The 16,739-nt window shown below is 34.8% G+C and overlaps 1 protein-coding gene across 4 annotated transcripts in view; it reads left to right on the forward strand.

The window, feature by feature from the left end:
• Nucleotides 1-16,739, forward strand: part of LOC110448670 (calpain-A-like) — a 29,019-nt gene that overhangs the window by 800 nt on the left and 11,480 nt on the right. For all 4 annotated transcript variants that reach the window (XR_002462767.1, XM_021495275.1, XM_021495201.1 and 1 more), the window contains exons 2-9: nucleotides 10,412-10,493; nucleotides 10,636-10,897; nucleotides 11,466-11,646; nucleotides 12,014-12,100; nucleotides 12,403-12,503; nucleotides 13,204-13,281; nucleotides 14,700-14,857; nucleotides 15,161-15,321. Coding sequence is in view for 3 of the 4 variants with exons in the window: in XM_021495275.1 (XP_021350950.1) it covers nucleotides 10,412-10,493; nucleotides 10,636-10,897; nucleotides 11,466-11,646; nucleotides 12,014-12,100; nucleotides 12,403-12,503; nucleotides 13,204-13,281; nucleotides 14,700-14,857; nucleotides 15,161-15,321 (1,110 nt within the window). In the remaining variant the exon portion in view is untranslated. The remainder of the gene's footprint in view (nucleotides 1-10,411; nucleotides 10,494-10,635; nucleotides 10,898-11,465; nucleotides 11,647-12,013; nucleotides 12,101-12,402; nucleotides 12,504-13,203; nucleotides 13,282-14,699; nucleotides 14,858-15,160; nucleotides 15,322-16,739) is intronic.

Below are 16,739 nucleotides of genomic sequence, written 5' to 3' on the forward strand. Positions count from 1 at the left end.
TCGTGTTCAAAAGTAATTATAAGCTGACGTTGAAAATAAATTACCATTTTAGATACTGAAAGGGGTTCTCAGGTGATTTTTTTTTATAGCTAGACTTGATGGGTTTCAAGATTTATGAACATTTTTGGAAGCATCTGAAAATAATTGCTTACCAAAATAAAGACTTGAGCTCTGAGGTCACAACAGACAAGATATTTTAATAACATGAAAAACTTGTAAACCACATTCAGCTCAGCTTTGTGTTTCCCATTAAAAAAATGAACAAAAATATATTGAAAGGCCAGTTTTTCCCATGAATGTAACATACAGTCTCCCTGATATCAGTGACTTTATTAGAATATGAAATGTTTGTTCCACCACGGAATTAGATTATCTAAGTCTGGATTCATAGGGGTAACTGTTTACTCACCCCAAGCCCCAAACTGGAATAAACTAGCTAAAGTCTATGGAAATATGTACATAATACATTGATGTTAAACTTTGTTGAAGTATGGAAACAAAGTACACATTTTTGTTTATTCTTACCTGGTATAAATGTTTAGATAATTCCGTGGATTTAGGAAGTAAATCTCACGACACTTGTATTCTATTCAGCAAGTAATAGCACTTTACATGACGTATTAAAGTGTTTTATAACTGTGGATGGTTAACGTTTGTCTTAAAATAAGCTAGGAGATACATAAAATGAAAAATTGAACCAATTAAATCTTAAAGTGTACTGGTAGTTCTACTGTAGTCTAGAGAGTATAATGATTATGTCCTATATAAGGAAATAAGAATATAGATCTACCACATAGTAACCTCTGTACTATTAGTCCTTTAATCCCTGCACATATTTTCTAGTTAAATGCACATTTATAAGATCACAAATACTTTGTGTAATATAAGTGTCTTTGTCTTCATCACATACAAAACATATTTTGATCAAAACAATACATTTATATACTGTATAACAACGTCCCTCAAACACATGTCATTACAGTCATGTGTAAAGTGCACGAAACTAGAGTTGCTTCCCTTGTATTTTAATAACTACTTAGTATAACTGCACCGACTGTATATGAACTTGGTCTGGAATTCAGCTGTGTGCACTGTATTCTTTCTTGATGTCATAATTGCCGTACATAGTTATGAGAAAATTGGATTTATTAATACATGTATTTTGAATATTTGAACGTAATAATTAGTATTGGAAGCCCTTTATCTTGGATCCTTAAAAGGTGCTCTAACAGTATATTCAAATTGTCATTACCATAATTTTCAATGCTGTAATACAACTGACATGAAAATTGAAATGACATTTGACTTTAAAAAAAAAAATTACTATACTTTTTAAAATAGCAAATGGATCTGCTTATAATATTATAATAAAGACATTTATATAGCAACATGATAATGGATTTTTAATTTATGAAATGTTTTCTTTCAATTCGAAAGGTCGTTATACGAGACTATTTTGACAGCTTGCACAAAGGTAACTGATTGAGTATTCAACATGAATAATAAAACACTACAGTACTTGTGTAAACTGTGTTTTAAACAGAATGTGAGATAAAGATTTCATTCCAAATCAATGAAATTTTATAGCTAAAGAGTGCTAAATACAGGTGATATCAAAGTTCCTGTGCACTGTAAAGATATCAGACTCTGGCAACGCTACTACTGTAGGTACTTAAAAGGAAAAAAATTGTCAATATCTTGTAGTAATTTTCCCACTGTTCCTATAGCTCTTCCGAATTTCGAAAAAAAACATCCACTGACCTACATGTAGTCATCACACTTAATTATGTTTTTTGTGTTCTGCTCTTAACATATATTTTTTGTGAGTTTGAGGTGTGAAGGGGATTATCCTGTAGCTTATATGAGTTCTAGCTAGTCTGTTTTGCCAAATATAGTAGCATCAGCAGTGCACCTAAAGACCAGTTAAACTACTAAATAGTACAATAGGTAACCTTTAAGGGCTCCCCTTATTGTGCATTTCAAACTTTAATTACAGGTATAGTAATGGATGGTAGATGAGTTCTGTAGTTTTGAAGTTCTTTTTATTTACATTCAAAGTATATTGAAAAGAACCTTTCAGACCAGGAATGGAGTTCATTTAACCTGTTCACTGCAGGACACACAATAACTGGAGCTAGCACACTACAGTCCACACAATATACACGACTATCTGATTCACTGCACGCTTCTTACACATTTGTGAAAATATTTTAACCATACACACAATCACTTGTATGATAAAAGTTGAATGGAATGTGGAGGAGCTGACAGGAAGGAGAGTTTTACCTTGGCTAAGTAAACAGGAGATTTGGAACACAATCACAGGATAGATCCTGTAATCTCATCACTGTCTATACCCTGATCTGTACGCTGTTGTATCAGACAAGATTACAGGGTATTAGCCTGGTGTTGGCGGTCCGTCAGTATAGCGTATTAGCCTGGTGTTGGCGGTCAGTACAGCGGTCAGTATAGCATATTAGCCTGGTGTTGGCGGTCAGTGCAGGGTCGTCACCTGTGACCAGTGCTTACTTTGATAAGATAAGGTCATTCTTTGTAACTGACTACTCAATGTGCCCCTCATGGTGTTGTATACACGAGCTATAAGTATACAAATCACATGAATCAGTTTGGGTGGTACACTAGTACTGTGTACCTGGTTAGTACCTATACCTATATATACACCTATTCAATTCATTTGACGTCTCTGTTCACTTCTGGGGTAAACATAAATATTAAATGTTTACAGGTGGCAATGCTTTAAGCTCTGAATGATTACAATCAAATATTTATGTTACCATATTTGACCGAATAGGTGCCCCATCCCTTACAAGTACTCAGGGCCCCCCCTCCTCCCATCCTTGTTTATCGTTGAGGCATCAGCGCATACGTACCTTCATCATAGTTTGCAAACCTACTGAAAAAAACACCTGTCTGACTTTTGTGATTCATGGGAGCCTCTGCAATCATTTTTATTTCCCAAATTACTATATGTCATCCAGGGCACTTAAAAGGTAAAATACAGTACATTAAATACCAGGCCAGGCAGTGCTTATAAGTGGCTTAAATCTTATTCATAGAGCATTGCTTAATTAGTATGGAATATTACTATAAACTGCCTTCATGCTAACCACACACCTCAGGATCAGCAACACTTTAACCAAACATTTTAGGATCACATATAATGATCACACGTACACAATAGGATCACAGTTATTGATCACACATCTTAGAATAACAGACACTGATCATACATCTTAGGATCACATACATGGATCACACATCTTAGGATCAGTGTCTGTGATCCTAAGATGTGTTGTGTGATTAGTGTCTGTGATTATATGTCATGTGATCAATGTCTGTGTTCCTAGTTGAGTGATCAATGTCTGTGTTCCTAAGATGTGTGATCAGTGTCTGAGATACTAAGATGTGTGATCACATTAGGATCACAGTTATTGCTCACACATCTTAGAATAACAGACACTGATCATACATCTTAGGATCACATACATTGATCACACATCTTAGGATCACATACATGGATCACACATCTTAGGAACACAGACATTGATCACACATCTTAGGATCTCAGACACTAATCACACATCTTAGGATCTCAGACACTGATCACACATCTTAGGATCACAGACACTAATCACACATCTTAGGATCTCAGACACTGATCACACATCTTAGGATCACAGACACTAATCACACATCTTAGGATCTCAGACACTGATCACACATCTTAGGATCACAGACACTAATCACACATCTTAGGATCACAGACATTGATCACACATCTTAGGATCACAGACACTAATCACACATCTTAGGATCACAGACATTGATCACACATCTTAGGATCACAGACACTAATCACACATCTTAGGATCACAGACATTGATCACACATCTTAGGATCACAGACACTAATCACACATCTTAGGATCACAGACATTGATCACACATCTTAGGATCACAGACACTAATCACACATCTTAGGATCACAGACATTGATCACACATCTTAGGATCACAGACACTAATCACACATCTTAGGATCACAGACATTGATCACACATCTTAGGATCACAGACACTAATCACACATCTTAGGATCACAGACATTGATCACACATCTTAGGATCACAGACACTAATCACACATCTTAGGATCACAGACATTGATCACACATCTTAGGATCACAGACACTGATCACACATCTTAGGATCACAGACACTGATCACACATCTTAGGATCACAGACACTGATCACACATCTTAGGATCACAGACACTAATCACACATCTTAGGAACACAGACACTGATCACAAATCTTAGGATCTCAGACACTGATCACACATCTTAGGATCACAGACATTGATCACACATCTTTGGATCACAGACATTGATCACACATCTTTGGATCACTGACACTCAATATATGCTACCTTTTTGTGACTTAATATGTATTTAGTGTATATATTACCTTAGTATGACGTTGTATTAAGTGTATATGCTACTTTAGTATGACGTTGTATTAAGTGTGTATGCTACCTTAGTATGACGTTGTATTAAGTGTGTATGCTACCTTAGTATGACGTTGTATTAAGTGTGTATGCTACCTTAGTATGACGTTGTATTAAGTGTGTATGCTACCTTAGTATGACGTTGTATTAAGTGTGTATGCTACCTTAGTATGACGTTGTATTAAGTGTGTATGCTACCTTAGTATGACGTTGTATTAAGTGTGTATGCTACCTTAGTATGACGTTGTATTAAGTGTGTATGCTACCTTAGTATGACGTTGTATTAAGTGTGTATGCTACCTTAGTATGACGTTGTATTAAGTGTGTATGCTACCTTAGTATGACGTTGTATTAAGTGTGTATGCTACCTTAGTATGACGTTGTATTAAGTGTGTATGCTACCTTAGTATGACGTTGTATTAAGTGTGTATGCTACCTTAGTATGACGTTGTATTAAGTGTGTATGCTACCTTAGTATGACGTTGTATTAAGTGTATATGCTACCTTAGTATGACGTTGTATTAAGTGTGTATGCTACCTTAGTATGACATTGTATTAAGTGTGTATGCTACTTTAGTATGACGTTGTATTAAGTGTGTATGCTACCTTAGTATGACGTTGTATTAAGTGTGTATGCTACCTTAGTATGACGTTGTATTAAGTGTGTATGCTACCTTAGTATGACGTTGTATTAAGTGTGTATGCTACCTTAGTATGACGTTGTATTAAGTGTGTATGCTACCTTAGTATGACGTTGTATTAAGTGTGTATGCTACCTTAGTATGACGTTGTATTAAGTGTGTATGCTACCTTAGTATGACGTTGTATTAAGTGTGTATGCTACCTTAGTATGACGTTGTATTAAGTGTGTATGCTACCTTAGTATGACGTTGTATTAAGTGTGTATGCTACCTTAGTATGACGTTGTATTAAGTGTATATGCTACCTTAGTATGACGTTGTATTAAGTGTATATGCTACCTTAGTATGACGTTGTATTAAGTGTGTATGCTACCTTAGTATGACGTTGTATTAAGTGTATATGCTACCTTAGTATGACGTTGTATTAAGTGTATATGCTACCTTAGTATGACGTTGTATTAAGTGTGTATGCTACCTTAGTATGACGTTGTATTAAATGTGTATGCTTCCTTAGTATGACATTGTATTAAGTGTATATGCTTCCTTAGTATGATGTTGTATTAAGTGTATATGCTACCTTAGTATGACGTTGTATTAAGTGTATATGCTATCTTAGTATGATGTTGTATTAAGTGTGTATGCTACCTTAGTATGACATTGTATTAAGTGTGTATAATACCTTAGTATGACGTTGTATTAAGTGTATATGCTATCTTAGTATGATGTTGTATTAAGTGTATATGCTACCTTAGTATGACGTTGTATTAAGTGTAAATGCTATCTTAGTATGACTGTATGCTTCCTTAGTATGACGTTTTATTAAGTGTATATGCTATCTTAGTATGACTGTATGCTTCCTTAGTATGACATTGTATTAAGTGTATATGCTACCTTAGTATGACGTTTTATTAAGTGTATATGCTATCTTAGTATGACATTGTATTAAGTGTATATGCTACCTTAGTATGACGTTGTATTAAGTGTATATGCTACCTTAGTATGACGTTGTATTAAGTGTGTATGCTACCTTAGTATGACGTTGTATTAAGTGTGTATGCTACCTTAGTATGACGTTGTATTAAGTGTATATGCTACCTTAGTATGACGTTGTATTAAGTGTATATGCTACCTTAGTATGACGTTGTATTAAGTGTGTATGCTACCTTAGTATGACATTGTATTAAGTGTATATGCTACCTTAGTATGACGTTGTATTAAGTGTGTATGCTACCTTAGTATGACGTTGTATTAAGTGTATATGCTACCTTAGTATGACGTTGTATTAAGTGTATATGCTACCTTAGTATGACATTGTATTAAGTGTATATGCTACTTTAGTATGACGTTGTATTAAGTGTGTATGCTACCTTAGTATGACGTTGTATTAAGTGTGTATGCTACCTTAGTATGACGTTGTATTAAGTGTGTATGCTACCTTAGTATGACGTTGTATTAAGTGTGTATGCTACCTTAGTATGACGTTGTATTAAGTGTATATGCTACCTTAGTATGACGTTGTATTAAGTGTGTATGCTACCTTAGTATGATGTTGTATTAAGTGTATATGCTACCTTAGTATGACGTTGTATTAAATGTGTATGTTACCTTAGTATGACATTGTATTAAGTGTATATGCTACTTTAGTATGACGTTGTATTAAGTGTGTATGCTACCTTAGTATGACGTTGTATTAAGTGTATATGCTACCTTAGTATGACGTTGTATTAAGTGTGTATGCTTCCTTAGTATGACATTGTATTAAGTGTATATGCTACTTTAGTATGACGTTGTATTAAGTGTGTATGCTACCTTAGTATGATGTTGTATTAAGTGTGTATGCTACCTTAGTATGATGTTTTATTAAGTGTGTATGCTACCTGACTGTGGTATTCACCTCCATTCCAAGAGTTTCACACATATGGAACCTGCCAAATATTTTATGAATAAGATTTCTGAGAGCAGACATGTACAATGAAAGAATTTCTTATGGAGGTAACTGAAACCATTAAAGGTAGCATAATTTCAACTTGGGTGTTATTTCACTGTCATGAATAATTAAATTTTGTAATTAAAACTTTAAACAAAGTTTTCTTTGACAGTAATATCATTGTTGGCTTTTCATTTGATATAAAAAATAGTTTTCATTGTTGACTTCAGTTTTACTTTAAGTTATTATACTCAATCTGCATAGTGAGAAAATATTTTATCAAAATTGACTGAGANCTACTAAATTCTAATAGGCCGATCTCACTTAAAATTGGTCTAGGAATGATCAGCTCATGGTCCTGACAAAGTTAAGTTAACATTATACTATTTTTTACTCAAATTGGTACATATTTCAACAAACAAACAAAAATACTGTAGACTCAGGTGACCGTTAAGGCCCATGGGCCTCTTGTTTTAGTATATCCATGTAATCAAAATGGATATTTTTCTGCTAAACATTTTCTTCCTGTTCATATATATGAATAAAGTGAATGTGTATGATGATATGAGATATTATTTCTGATACAAGTAAGGAAAACTTAATTTTCCAGGAAATGTACATGTATGTACAAAGGAAACATAACAAATACACTGAAGTGTCTGTTTCCCACGGTATGTTGTCAGTTTAGATATGTACACATAGAGGAAGGTGTCAACGGGACATATATCACTCCACAGGGGCCATGTAGTATATATGTACCGTAGTAGTATGTTCCAACACTACACCGCCTTTCTCACTTGACATTTTCTAACAAGTTATATGGTACCTGGAAATGATACACTTTATATGTCATACATATGATTGTTTGGTCATTTGAAACAATTACTAAGTTTGGGGTAGACATTTCAGTAAGTTTCCCATGTCAAATTTGATTTACCAAACAAGTGTTTTTTTTGTGAAATTTCGACGCTCTAACGAGTAAAAAAGGAAAAACTTTTGTGATGTCAAGTTTTATATATTTCATAAAATGGATCCTTTTTATCACAAGACAGCCAATCTATGCAGAAATGTGTGAAAAAGCCTGTTCTCACCAACCATCATCAAGTCTTCAACATGGTCTGATCTTGTTGTCAGTAATGTGACCTCAACAAGGTTTAATGCTGATGTCACATAGAGTGATATACATCATATTACATTATTCGCTACATAACATGCCAGATAGATGTTACCTAGCCTATTACTGCTAATTTTTTTTTTTTTGCAATGTTTAAGGTTAAAATTCAGACATGTTTTTATTGGAACATAAGGTTAATAGGGTACTGTGTATGATTAATCTCCGGGAGCTATATTTCATCCTATATCTGACTTGTTATCTGACTTAGCTTGTTACAAGTCAAACGGTTTGATTCTCATGCTAGCTAGATCCGTCATCAGATATGCATGATTCCAACCAAGGCATGCGAGGTGGGTGTTGTAATTCTCAATCAGGTGTAAAATACAATTGTCCTCCAACACGAAGGCAGTGAATAATTGACAAGGTGTAGAATCCTCACCAGGCAAGGGCTTGTCACTGTGTAGTGGAGGCCTTGACTAATAATTACTCTAGTCTTTTAGGTTAGGCTAGAAAAAATCATATGACATTGTGTGTTTCAGGTAACATGCCTGAAAAAAATAGGCTAAGTTGGTAGGTAAATAATTTTATTTTAATGTAAAAAAAAAAAATCATGAATTAATATTATGTTTTATTTCAAATTTTACAATGCATTTCCACACATTACAATTGCTATTAATTTGTCAAGAATAAGGTCGGACTCCCAGAACAGGAAGAAAGTACATTTTAATGAGCGGCTGTGAACTTTGCCCGGCTAATAAATTAATCTTAGATCCAACAAGTAGGTGATAACATTTCTAGGGTTGGCAGGAAAATCTAGGGTAGGTCACCAGAAACACACATATTTATTTTTTGGCCTTAGTCCTCTATAGATATATGTACCTGCACTGCACTGATAGAATCACATTGTGTTTGACTAGATACAAAATCTGTTTATGCAGTAAGCATCTGCTTTAAATTTTATTAAAAATACTGAAAGATCCCACGGTGACACTCGAGCTCGGTTATAAGGTTTTGTATAATATAATATTTTGTATTATATAATGTACACAACTTTCAGGTTTTTTGATGTCCAGTCCATTTACCCATACAAAGTCAGGTTTAATTAACATTTACAGTACAGAACAAATTTCAAACAACTATCGAATTTTCAAACCATGGTAACATTAAGTTCAAAATTCCAGACAATATTCTGATAAATCATTGCAAAGACTCTGTGAACACAACATAAACCCCTCAGTTACTACAGTATATACTTTCGGGCGTACACAACGTAAACCCCTCAGTTACTACAGTATATACTTTCGGGCGTACACAACGTAAACCCCTCAGTTACTACAGTATATACTTTCGGGCGTACACAACATAAACCCCTCAGTTACCGCAGTAACTTTTGTATGTCTATTGCTTTAACTGTCTCATAGTTCAAATAAAGCAGGTAAAATAGGTTGGCTATTTTTATATGATCTTTTTTAAAACTAGAATAAAACATGTTTTTGCATAATGAATAAGAAAGGTAGCATTTCTCCTGAAAATCTGAGACATGCACTCCTGTTTCTATCTTAAGTATCCTTCATGAGTATAGTGCTATCATATTACTTGAGACATGTAACTTCATTGTTTGTGTTTTGTGTACATTATCTAGCAATCGGTACGATTACACACCTCAGACTTTCCTATATCTTACATAATAGACAATATTAGGCTTTCATCCTGTAAATACTGTGTAAAGTGTGTTTAAGAAAGTAAATTTTAAGAGTACGTGAGGAGAAAATACTCGGGTGTAAGGTTGTGGAGGATGTCCAGATTAAAGGGGACATTTCTAAACGTGTTTGTTTCTACAGGTTGAGTTGCGATGGATTTTAAAGTGAATATTGTAATAATTTAGAGCATTCTGATAACTGCTAACATGCACATTACACAATGTACTTCTGTTTTGCAATCAGTTATATCCCTTAATTTAAAAACAAATGATTATGTATTCATTCAGACTTATTTCAGTGCTATATATCAGTTCAATTAATGAATCATATTATGATTCCTTTAAAAGACAGTTTACTGGATATGAAGTTTACAGGATGTGGAACTCTTTTGGGGAAGGAGATTCATAACACGTTTAGGTAGCATGTGTCCTTAAAGTGCAAATTACATTGTGAAGAATCAGGATGTGATGTACTAAAATATATACTTAATTTGTTTATTTTTAGGAGATAGCAGGGTACCATCACATGAAGCCAAACTTTTTCCTTGACAACGCTTCCAGATTTGATGTGAAACAAGGAGAGCTAGGTAGGAATGAATTTTTATGTAACACTAATACATGATATTTCAAGTAAGAATGATGTTCTAGAACAAGTTCTGAGTATGTTTACATTTAGATAGGTAACAAGACATAACTGATAACAAACCAGTTTATATTTGTTCCATATAGGTGACTGTTGGGTAGTGTCCTCCATTGCCTGCTTGTCAAGTCCAGATCATCGTGAACTATTTCGGCGTGTGGTCCCAGCTGATCAGGGATTCCATGAGGGCTGGTATGCCGGGATATTTCGATTTAACTTCTGGTACTTTGGTAAATGGGTGGAGGTGATTGTGGATGACAAACTACCCACCTCTCGAGGACAACTGCTGTTTGTACATTCCAACAACAAGAATGAGTTCTGGTCAGCTCTCTTGGAGAAAGCCTATGCGAAGTAAGTTGATATTGTGAACCGTGCACACATTGTAAGTCTCAGTAAAGATTTTTATCTCCTTCTGATGTATATAATATCTACACCTTGTTGTATCTACTGCAGAGAACTATATTGTACCTACTACCTATAACTATTTTGTTGTATCTACTGCGGAGAGCTATATTGTACCTACTACTTATAGCTATATTGTTGTATTTATATAGGTGACAATACCAGCTACTTATAGCTATATTGTTGCGTCTACTTTATAACATTGTATTATAGTATACATGTATATTGTCTATATATAACTGGCTGTATAAAGGAGTAACAAAATCATACTTGGATGTTAAGATAATGTATACATTAAGACTTTCAAAGTTTTTGTGTTTGTACCTTTTGTGTCATTTTATAACTGCTGTTTGTGTTTAACAATCATTTATTGATTTGTGTTTTAATTATGAATTTATGATAAACATTTATTGATAAGTGCTACTTCAAAAGCACCATATTTAATTATTTTCATGTGCAATCTTGAATTCAATCTTTGACTTGAAACTTGAAAAGTAACAATGACTCCTGCCTTCAGATTAAATGGGTCCTACGAGGCGTTGAAGGCAGGCAATGTGGGGGATGCATTGACTGACTTCACCGGGGGGATCTGTGAGAGCTACATCTTACGAGGGGGAAAGACCAATGTGCCGCCCAACATCGTCAACATCCTGTTCAAGGCCCTGGACCGCCAGAGTCTCATTGGGTGTGGAATCAACGTAAGGCCACTGATGTGGAATGTCGTAAATTGTGTTATGAATTATATAAGAGTCTACTACTAATTAGATAAAATCTGTTGATAGCTATTTCTCATTGATGTTTTATCAGATTTCAGATAACACCTGTTTAATACCAGAGATAACAGCTAGCCTTTAATTAAAACACTCATCCATCAAACTTGATAGGAGATTTATATTGAAGGAAATTAACTTGTAAAGTTTTCATGAGATTAAATGTATCTCCAAAGAAATCTTTACATTTTCCCTTAAAATGACACAGATTTTGAGGGTTAAATCTCTATGTCTTGACGGATGATATATGATTATGTGCTAATTACAGCTGTATTGTCCAAACCTTGTTTTCCAGCCAATAAAAGGTGGGCCTGGTACGGAGAGTATCCTACCCACTGGTCTGTGTGCCGGACATGCCTACAGCATCACAGACCTCAGAGAGGTAGGCTGTAGCTCCTCGACTGTTGCATAATTTGAGTTTTGTTGCAGTGATTCTTATGTACTAAAAACTTTTAAACAAATATTGTCTTTCCATATTCATGCATGTCAAAGTAATGCTTGTAAAATATACAGATTAAAAAACTATAAATATGCACTGACTTAAGTATGAAATTAAACATTGATCCATTTAAGGTTTCATTTGTCAACATAATTTTCCACACTAACATCTGTCAACTTTAATTGTGATGATAGATTTGGGTGGCTCTACTTGAGTCTAGTACACATCGTATTGTTCTATTACAGATACTGCTCATGTCTGAGGATGGAGAAATGCCTATAACACTAGTGAGAGTGCGAAACCCCTGGGGTAGCAGGGTGGAGTGGAATGGAGCCTGGGGAGATACGTAAGTAGTAGATTTGGGCGGGGAACCCCTGGGTAGCAAGGTGGAGTGGAATTGACCCTGGGGAGATATGTAAGTAGTAGATTGGGGTGGGGAACCCCTGGGGTAGCAGGATGGAGTAGAATGGAGCCTGGGGAGATACGTAAGTAGAAGATTGGGATGGGGAACCCCTGGGGTAGCAGGGTGGAGTGGAATGGACCCTGGGGAGATATGTAAGTAGTAGATTGGGGTGGGGAACCCCTGGGGTAGCAGGGGGGAGTGGAATGGAGCCTGGGGAGATACGTAAGTCGAAGATTGGGATGCGGAACCCCTGGGGTAGCAGGGTGGAGTAGAAATGGAGCCTGGGGTGATACGTATGTAGCACATTGGGGTGGGGAAGCCCTGGGGTAGCAGGGTGGAGTGGAAATGGACCCTGGGGAGACATATAGGTAGCAAACAGGGATGGAAAAGCCCTTAGGTAGGACAGTGATAAATTTCGTCAGCAAAGTCAAATGTCTTTTTCTTCATAACTAAAAGGATTGAAATGATAATGATCCAGTAGCTTGCTTAAATGTAATGCAAAGAAAAGGTTGAAAAGAAAGGGCATTAAAATCGTTTGAGTGTCTTCAGGACCCTTTGGTCCCCTTGTTTGGTTTGCTACACTTATCAACACAGCAAAGATGAGATTTGTTGTTTAAAGTTTTTTGTGATTGAATTCTCGTAGGTCTAGAGAATGGAATAGCATTCCAGAACAGGACAGAGAAAAAATGGGGCTAGTGTTTCGGGATGATGGCGAGTTCTGGTAAGTTATTTTGTACAATGTACCTTTCAAAACAGTCATTGCTCTATATCAAGTCAAACTTATCATTCTTACTTGTTTTTTCTTTGTTTTCTGTTGTATCAACAGTCAAGGTTCTGGTTTTAAAACTTGAAATCAATTCCATCTGGCAGTCAAAGCAACAGCCTTACTGTGGAAAATCCTTGGAGCAATGGTTGTTTTCAGCCATTTTTGTCAGTTTTCACAAATGCTTACTTCCAGGATTGTTGTTTGAAATCTTGTGAAAAGCAATTAAGATAAGCACGGATATACATTCTTATAAATCCCTGTCATCATCAGATTTTAGGCTGTTCAAATCGCCTTTTCGCCCATGGTCCATCCATTTGGCATCCATCTTTAAACAATTCTTATTATCACTATTTCTGAAGAAGTACTTTGCAGATAGTTCATGAGTTGCAAAAGTTTTACATTAAGACTGAACAGAAGAACAAGGTGGCGTCCAGGAAGCAAGTTTGTTCAAGTTTATTGTCACAATTTATAAAGAAGAGCTTGACTCAAAAATTCCAAATGTATGTTTCCCTTGTTTCTTAGTTGTGCATGTATACTTTTGAGACTGATCAAAAAATACAAAATGGCTGCCAAGTTATTTTTATTATTATTATACGAAAGTCTATGAGAGATCTTTCTCTGATTCCACATGGTCCTTAATTGTGCAGGTTCACTTTTTTTTGCTATTTCTTATAGAAAGTAATTTACAGTTTTTTCTCAGATTTTATAAGTAGGTTGTTCTTGTCCCCAATATTTTAATTTGAGCTTCAAGCTGCATGATCAGAAGTAAAGTATGGCTGCCAGAAGTTTGAAATCTGTTATTCTATTTTTCCACATAACTACGCTATTAAATAGGACAAATGACAACCTCATTCTGAAAGGACAATGTGAAACACAGCAGTATGAAGTTTTGATCAAAACCTAACAAAAAGTGCATACTGTGTTAGAATAACTATCAATATCTTTAAACATTAATGTAAAAATATATAAACAGTGATGTTGATGATGTACAGTTTTTGTCAAACAGAAAAGTGATACTGTATAATTGATATCTTAATCCATGTTTTAATCCATATCTCAATCCTCACATTCCATTTCTTCATATCTGAGTCGATGTTGTGGTCAACATGTTATGTATAGTAAAGTCTATATCTGAGTCGATGTTATGGTCAACATGTTATGTATAGTAAAGTCTATATCTGAGTCAATGTTGTGGTCAACATGTTATGTATAGTAAAGTCTATATCTGAGTCGATGTTGTGGTCAACATGTTATGTATAGTAAAGTCTATATCTTAGTCCATGTCGTAGTCAAAGTGAGTGTCATCTAAGCTAGCTGCAAGTAACAGGTAGGCATATGGAATATCTTAAAACGTTCCTGTTGTCTGATTGAAGGATGGAGTTTGGAGACTTCAAGCACAACTTTGATAGCCTTGATATCTGTAACCTGACACCAGACTCGCCAATAGAAATGCCTAAACAGTGGCATACGGCAGAGTACCAGGGCTCGTGGCAGCACGGATTCAATGCTGGGGGCAGACCGTCACAACAGGGTATGCCAAATGTCATTTATTTTACATGAATACTATTGGCTAAAGACAAGCCATCAAATGTATTCTGGGAATAATACACTATTAGTGCTGTGATGAAAGAAAACACATATGTATTATGATACTGCTGTGAGTATTGTAATTGTTTTTTTAAGAATAGGAGCGATTTATGAAACTATTGGGTTTATGATCAAACAAATGTCACTTTCGGTCCCAATACTTAAGCCTCCTGGCCTTCTTCGATGGTTAATGCTGGATTCAAGTTAGATAGTCCTGTATTGGGTTTTTGTTTGATTTATGTTGTAGACACCCACTGGACGAATCCCCAGTACAGGGTGACTCTGTCTGACATGGATGAGGATGGCGACAATGTTTGCAGCTTCATCATACAAATGATGCAGAAAGATAGACGGAAAATGAAACAGAAAGGCAAGAAAAACCTCTATATAGGATTTGTCATATATCAGGTTTGTAATTCATATCGAACATGGATCCTTTTTATGCCCCGGCCATAAAATGGGGGGATATAGTGATGCCCATGTCTGTCCCTTCCCGTCCTGTCCTGTCTCGTGATCAAAGTGGTTGTAACATTTTATTGAACATCAGACACTGAATCTAATTCCACATGGTGACGGGGGCATTACAGACATTTTCTAGTTTATCAAAAAGTTTTGTAAATCTCCACTTTAGATATAGATTAAGGTCAGTAGTCTGTTCTATTAAATAGTAGATATAGAAGTTTGTTCCATAAAATAGTAGATATATAAGTATGTTCTATGAAATAGTAGATATAGAAGTATGTTCTATTAAATAGTTGATATTGAAGTCTGTTCTATTAAATAGTAGATGTAAAATCTGTTTTATTAAATAGTAGATAAAGAAGTCTGTTCTATTGATAATAGTAGATAAAGAATTCTGTTCTATTAAATAGTAGATAAATAATTCTGTTCTATTAAATAGTAGATATAGAAGTCTGTTCTATTGAATAGTAGATATATAAGTCTGTTCTATTGAATAGTAGATAAATAGGTCTGTTCTATTAAATAGTAGATATAGAAATCTGTTCTATTGAATAGTAGATAAATAGGTCTGTTCTATTAAATAGTAGATATATAAGTGTTCTATTAAATAGTAGATATATAAGTCTGTTCTATTAAATAGTAGATATAAAAGTCTGTTCTATTAAATAGTAGATATAGAAGTCTATTCTTTTTAATAGTAGATATATAAGCCTGTTTTATTAAATGGTAGATATATAAGTCTGTTTTATTAAATAGTAGATATAAAAGTCTGTTCTATTTAATAGTAGATAAAGAAGTCTGTTCTATGAAATAGTAGATATATAAGTTTGTTCTATTAAATAGTAGATATATAAGTTTGTTCTATTAAATAGTAGATATATAAGTCTGTTCTATTAAATAGTAGATAAAGAAGTCTGTTCTATGAAATAGTAGATATATAAATCTGTTCTATTTAATGGTAGATATATAAGTCTGTTTTATTTAATAGTAGATATAGAAGTCAGTGACCAGGTCCGTGTTACCACGTTCGGTAAGGAAGCTAAAACTAACTCTGAATTGCAGTTCTGATAAATACATTTACTCTCATTTGATTGGGGTTTGATAGTGATGTCATTGTTATGGTTGATTTTGAAATTCTTTGAAATAGATTTAAACAAATAAAAAATGTCATGTCGAGGATCCAGCCAGTCATTCACAGTAGATAATCTGACCACTGGCATTCCCAGTAGTTAATCTGACCACTGGCATTCACAGTAAATAATGCAATCACAATCATTCCTAGCAGATAATCCAGCCACCATCATTCAGAGTAGATGGTCAAGCTACTGTTGTTTCGAGGGGTTAATCCACTCACTATTCACAGG

This window comes from Mizuhopecten yessoensis, unplaced genomic scaffold (genome assembly GCF_002113885.1).
Source record: "Mizuhopecten yessoensis strain PY_sf001 unplaced genomic scaffold, ASM211388v2 scaffold57, whole genome shotgun sequence".
Taxonomy (NCBI): domain Eukaryota; kingdom Metazoa; phylum Mollusca; class Bivalvia; order Pectinida; family Pectinidae; genus Mizuhopecten; species Mizuhopecten yessoensis.